Raw genomic sequence first — 6019 nt, 5'->3', positions numbered from 1 at the left:
AAAACGAGTCAAATAGCGTTATTTTAGCGCCAGTTTCGTTTCATATAAGTTGATTTTTAACAATTTCTGGTTTAAAAACGAACTTAATTGTCTGGAAATACCTCAAGTGCCTTATGTTAGTAATTAATTCCTAGCTTCAAAAAAAGTCAAATTGTGGGGAAATAGTTTACATTTTAGGCTAAGGCGGACTAACGCTTACTCGACCTTAATCAATATTTTTGGGTACAAAAAATTCAAGAGTGTTTTATTAATTTTGCTATGAGCATTGAGCATTCACACACTGTTATTATTATTTTGTAGTCATAGCTTGATAGCTATTTCCCACACGCTCCAGCGTGTTGGAAACGGACTTTCACGCGCTGCGGTGTTTTTTACTTTCCAACAATGGGTAGGGACATTTATTAGGTTGGTACCTCTACCGTTGAAAACGTGACAGTTCATGTCAATTTGATGATTGTTTGATCTGTCACCAACCCATCAGCAAAAAGAACTAAATTATCACAAATATTATTTTTTTTTTTGAGATATTCGTTACAAAAAAATATTGTACCTAACTTGTTTGTAAAGCAATTTCCAAACTCGTTAGGTAAATAACTATTCCAAAATACCACAACTATATTACACAGCATTACTTGTTTCTTTAGAAGACCCCAAAAACCTTTTTCATTGAATAAATTAAATCGACTTTATGATCAGTCTGTAGAAGTAGAATTATATAAGTTGTTGCAGTCCCACAAACCTGACAAAACACCAATTTTTATAAAAATGAAAAAAAACACAAATGCAATACCGATGTAAAAATTGGTAGATCAATTAAAAACATACTGCCAGCATAAATATGTAAAGGTTCGTGAAGTAACTGAAGACCAAACGCATTTATCTAAAGAAAAATATAGTGTTGATTGTAAAGCAATTTGAATTAGGTACCTCCTTCACAAGTAATTTATTTTTCGAATGTGCCACTGCATATTTTCCTAATTTTTGTCTCAACTCAATCGACTAAAACAACTAATGTAAAAAATTTAAACACACACATTCACACTTACCCGAAACATGCATTTGTGACAAGAAAAAGTCAACACCATTTTTTCAGTCACAAAAACCACAATCCAAATTGCTGAAGCAATAGAGTATCTGAGATACGGACTGTTGTTATAAACGGCACATATAATACTAAAACTTTGAAATGTGATAATGACAAAAGCGACAGAGAATGAGAATAAAACTTGTGCTGCAAAAATTTTAGTCGAGAGTTGTAACAAATCGTAGATTTCTTGGTGCAACTTCATCATTTCTCTCAAGGGAATTTGTCGATAGAACGACTTGTAAATGAGCAAGTCTTCCGTTTTTTTCATCAAATTTTCAGCCATGTTGGTTATTATTTGAATTGTGGTCATAAAGGAACAAGTGGATGAAATGTAATGGAGAACAGCCAAATATAAAAGTCCATAAGTAATTAATCCTTGAATTCGATTTTGGAATCCTTGAGTCGTCAATAGACAAATTAAATAGATTGTAAAAGTAGCAAAGCCAGTCAGGAGAACTTTGGTTGAAAAATACTGGATATTCTCATATTTCAGTTTAATACCAATATTTCGCATTTTCTTATCAACTGTGTAAATTTTGTATAAAAACTGAGTCATTACTTGTCGTTGAACTCTTGAATAAATCACATTCGTTGAAATTAATCCACTCACAATAACAAAATACACCGTTGTCATAAATTTCACTAAAGCGCTACTATTAAAATCGTAAAAATCCATCAAGGAATAACGATAATAAATGAACGAAATAATAAGAAGCAGAATGAGAATTGTGGAATAATCATAAACCCGTCGATGTTTTATTTGCAAGTTACTTCTAATTTCGGTTATTTTAATTGGAGCACAACCAATAAGCAATTGGCTAATGTAACAGGGATACAAACTTGTGATGATATTTCTGGCTGACATGGCGAAGAAATAAGCTGGAAAGAACTACTTTAAATTTTATTATTTGTGTAGGTGGGACAATTGTATGTAACCTTGTCCAAGTCATTATTAGAAATTGTCACAAATGGGAATCGATGAAGCTATAAACTATATTTACCTATAATTACTTTGAATCGGTTTTTTAACCGTTCATTTCTCACTGCTACGACTAAAAATAGTATAGCGTGTTTTCAAAAGTACAGATGTGTTAAGATGTCATTTTTTAAATTTGGCAGCTATCCCGAACAAGAGTTCTCACATAAAATTTTACTAGGGGAATTTAACCAACTTAAGCTAGAAGAGCGAAGAAAACGTTGTTATATTTTTTTTGTATAAACTGGTAATAATATCTTAAATAGACCGACAAATTTCTTTCTACCCATAGTAGCAACAGGTGAGTAGATGGTGGGAAAAATAGTAAAAAAATTCTTAGAATCACCAATTTCAAAAAAAATATATTTAAATTTATGTTGGAGATCAAGCGTACGGCACTGATATGTTCCTAAGTAGTATTAGCACAGTTAGTAGAAAGGATGACATTCATTTGATGACAATGTATTCGATCAATGCGATAATGATTACAGTGTATTACTGATATTCAAAATGAAAACGAGCACATTTTTCTAATACAACCGATTTAAATTCATGGGCGCCGTAAGTGGCCCAGATCAAGGGAATTTCTACCACTACAAAATAACAGCGTAAATATGTCTTTACTTATCCTTGGAAAGCTGTGACAAAATAGACCAATAATAATAGAGGGTGATTCTTAAATAAGAATCACCCTCTATTAAAGTACACGTATAAGTGGACACCTTTGATATTTCGTTGACTTAAACAAATTTTTATTTTTATTATTTATTTATATTATTTATATATAATAAATTTATAATATATATTTATTTATATTATTATTATATTATTTATTATTATTTTTATATTTTTACTTTTCTTACTTGAAACAAACATGATTTCAAAATCTGCATTTATTAAAAATTTACTTATTATTTGATATAATGAATTATAAGTATGTTTTTAAATAATTCTACGTTTTGTAAGCTTTTGTTATATGCAACTATGAAAACACTTTCAATATGTCCTCTAATGGCAATTTCTAGTAATTTTCGGTTTAGATGCAACTGTTGGCAAGAGCCGCCATTCTGTCAATTTTTTGGGGGATAAGATAATTGGGGTACGCGATATACACCCAATTTTTACTGGTAATAGAACTCGTCAAGGCTAACAATTTTTCATAATATTTTTTTTTCAAAACGTTTTAGGTTTTGGGTTAAAATTGTTTTAAAATCATACACAATTTTCTTCTTACACGCTTGGCTTAGCAATATTTCGTATGTGAATTTGTCATGATTAGACGAGTTAAAAACCCTAATATCATTTTTCCAAAAAGTGGGTACTTCCTTCAAAAATTTTTATTAACCTACCTGTTGAGAGCCACTGTGTTGCTTATGGTAGTTTATGACAGTTATTTTTTTCATTAAACAAAGTGGAAATGCTGGCGCATGGGCGTTTTGAGAATTTTTCGAAATTGTAATTAACATGTTCATTTGTGTGGGAGGTAAGAATCCCGGTCCTGTCAAAAAAAATATTTTTTTTCGTAAATTTTAATAACAATACACAAACTAAAATAGAAGAATAACATAGTGGAAAAAGAAGTTAATTTACTTCTGCTGTTTTGTCAATAATATTAAAATTTACGCTAATTTTAATAATTCTAGGTCAGCGGTTCTCAAAATTTAGCACTTTAATTTCAGAACAGTGTTTTGGGAAAACTGTGCATTTTTGATTTACATAAATTTTGCTTAATCGATTTATCTTGCTATTCTCTATCTACCTTTAAATTTTTGCTAAACCATTCCCTAACACGCTGTATAACATTCTTAATATCTTGGTTATGTATCGTTATCTAACATTTATCTATGCTTGGTTATACAGGGTTATTCATAAATATGCAGCAACAAATAAACCTCAAAAAGGACTTATAAAATAATGCTAATCATAATTCGTGTCCTATCGAAACCCATAAGAATTTTATAGCCCTGCAAAGTAGGGGTATGGAGACACATTTTTGCACCATATCTTTGAAACCATATCGCCAAATATTGCAAAACTCGATACATCAGTCAGTTTCTGGTTGCAGTTGTTCCGGGTCACATTTTTTGTGTTTTTCTAATTTTTAGAGTGTGCATAATTCTAACAATGATAGTCTGATAATCTCTTAGATCCTACTCAATGAAAATATTTGCAAGATGGTGACACTTCCGGTAATATCGGAAGTGGCTATTAACTTCTTTCTTTTCAATAAAAAAGCTAGTTTTTTAATGCGTTTTTGAATTACTAAGGTTATTTTAAGGTAGTTTTCATAAGCTTTCCCTGTATTTAAATATAGCCGTTTACGAAATATTTAGGGTTTTTAAAGTATATTTGGATTTGTACGTTCCAGTTCAAAAATCGATAACTCTGCAATTTGTAAAAATATGGAAATATTTTTTAGCTCACTTGAAGGAGGAAACCTAGCCTTTGGTGTTTTCAAATTTCTAAAAAAAATAACAAACCCCAAATGTTTAAAGTTAAGTTTTCAAAACTTTAAGCATCCATAACTTAATTTTTTTAAATAAAATGCCAGAAGTGTTATTTCATTAAATCATAGAGAATTTAATTCTGCAACGATCTGTATTAGCATTCCCTATACTTATGTTTAATAGTTTTTAAGTTAGAAAAATAGCTGTGGTTAATAAGAAATCTTCTACAATGTCAAAAAAACCAACATAACTTGAAAATTATCACAGATAGGTATAGCAAATGCTAATACAGATCGATGCAGAAAAACATTCTTTTCTATTAAGTAAAATAAAAATTGGAACACCCCATTTGAAAAAATTAAGTTATGGGTACTTAAATTTGTTCAAACTTAAGTTTAAAATTTCTGGGTTTATTAACTTCTTTTCCAGTTTCCAGTTCTTTAAGTCACAGGTGCAAATCCAAAAATTTTCAAAAATCTCAAATATCTCGAGAACGGTTAAACTTAGGTATAGGAAAAGCTAATAAAAAAGACCTTAAAATAACTCAACTAATCCAAAAAACGCAGTGAAAAATATAACTTTCCATTCAAAACAAGAAAGTTGTTAACAACTTCCGGTATAACCGGAAATATCACCACGTTGGAATATTTTCATTGAGCAGGACCTAAGAGACTATGGTTGAATACAAATTTTTAGATGACTATCATTATTAGAACCACCAATACTTCTTATATGGGGTTTAAACAAAACATCCTGTATATACATTCAAATAATACATAAGCTATTTCAACAATTTGCTTACTTTAGTTTATTTTTTAAGGTTACGGCGGGAATTTTGAACAACTCCTACTCTCAGGAGCGTCTTTACAAATAGAAGACCAATACAAATAAATTCGTTCCGATCTTAGCATTGCTTCTGAAACCACCTTAAAAAACCGACTGTGTATTTGCAAGTATCGACGATTTCATCACAAAGAAATCAACAATTGTCAGTTCTTTGCAATCCAAGTGGACGATTTGACCGATTTGGCCCAAAAATCATGGATCAGCATCACAGTTAGATTTGTCAAACCTAATGGCCTAGTAACTGAGAGATTTAAAAAATTTTCCGAACCGCAGAAAATTCGAATTGCTGCCACACTTTTCGACATCATAACTCAATTTGTCGAGAAATTTGACGAAATTGATAGCATTTTGGATTGATGGTGGTGCCATCTTAGCCGATCATTTGAACGACTTACAAGCCAAAATCAAAGAAGTAGCACCACAAGCACTCCTCGTTTATTCACTCAACCACAATCTGAAAACGGTTTTGCAACAAAGCTTGAACGGTTTTTCCAAATGTCGACGATTTTTTGCAGCTTTAAAGGGTTTGACTTTACTTTTATCAAAACAGAGTTCGAGTCCGGTTTTTGTAAAAAAGAAACTCGCCTGGACACCAGATTGTAATATTTTGAGCTTTCTTACGAACGAATGGGACAGTTTGAAGGATTTTTTTACCGAAATCAT

At 31.0% G+C, this 6019-nt stretch overlaps 1 protein-coding gene across 1 annotated transcript; it reads right to left on the bottom strand.

Annotated features, from left to right (window-relative positions):
* Positions 1-640: 640 nt before the first annotated feature.
* LOC107398823 (uncharacterized) lies at positions 641-1952 on the bottom strand. The gene is made up of 3 exons (XM_064358029.1): positions 1047-1952; positions 928-999; positions 641-739 (listed from the first exon to the last, which is right to left on the bottom strand). Exons 1-3 carry the CDS (start codon positions 1950-1952, stop codon positions 641-643), a joined length of 1077 nt encoding a protein of 358 aa, XP_064214099.1.
* Between the last annotated feature and the right edge of the window lie 4067 nt (positions 1953-6019).

Source organism: Tribolium castaneum, chromosome 7 (genome assembly GCF_031307605.1).
Source record: "Tribolium castaneum strain GA2 chromosome 7, icTriCast1.1, whole genome shotgun sequence".
Classification (NCBI taxonomy): domain Eukaryota; kingdom Metazoa; phylum Arthropoda; class Insecta; order Coleoptera; family Tenebrionidae; genus Tribolium; species Tribolium castaneum.
This window is presented reverse-complemented; position numbering and strand designations above follow the sequence as displayed.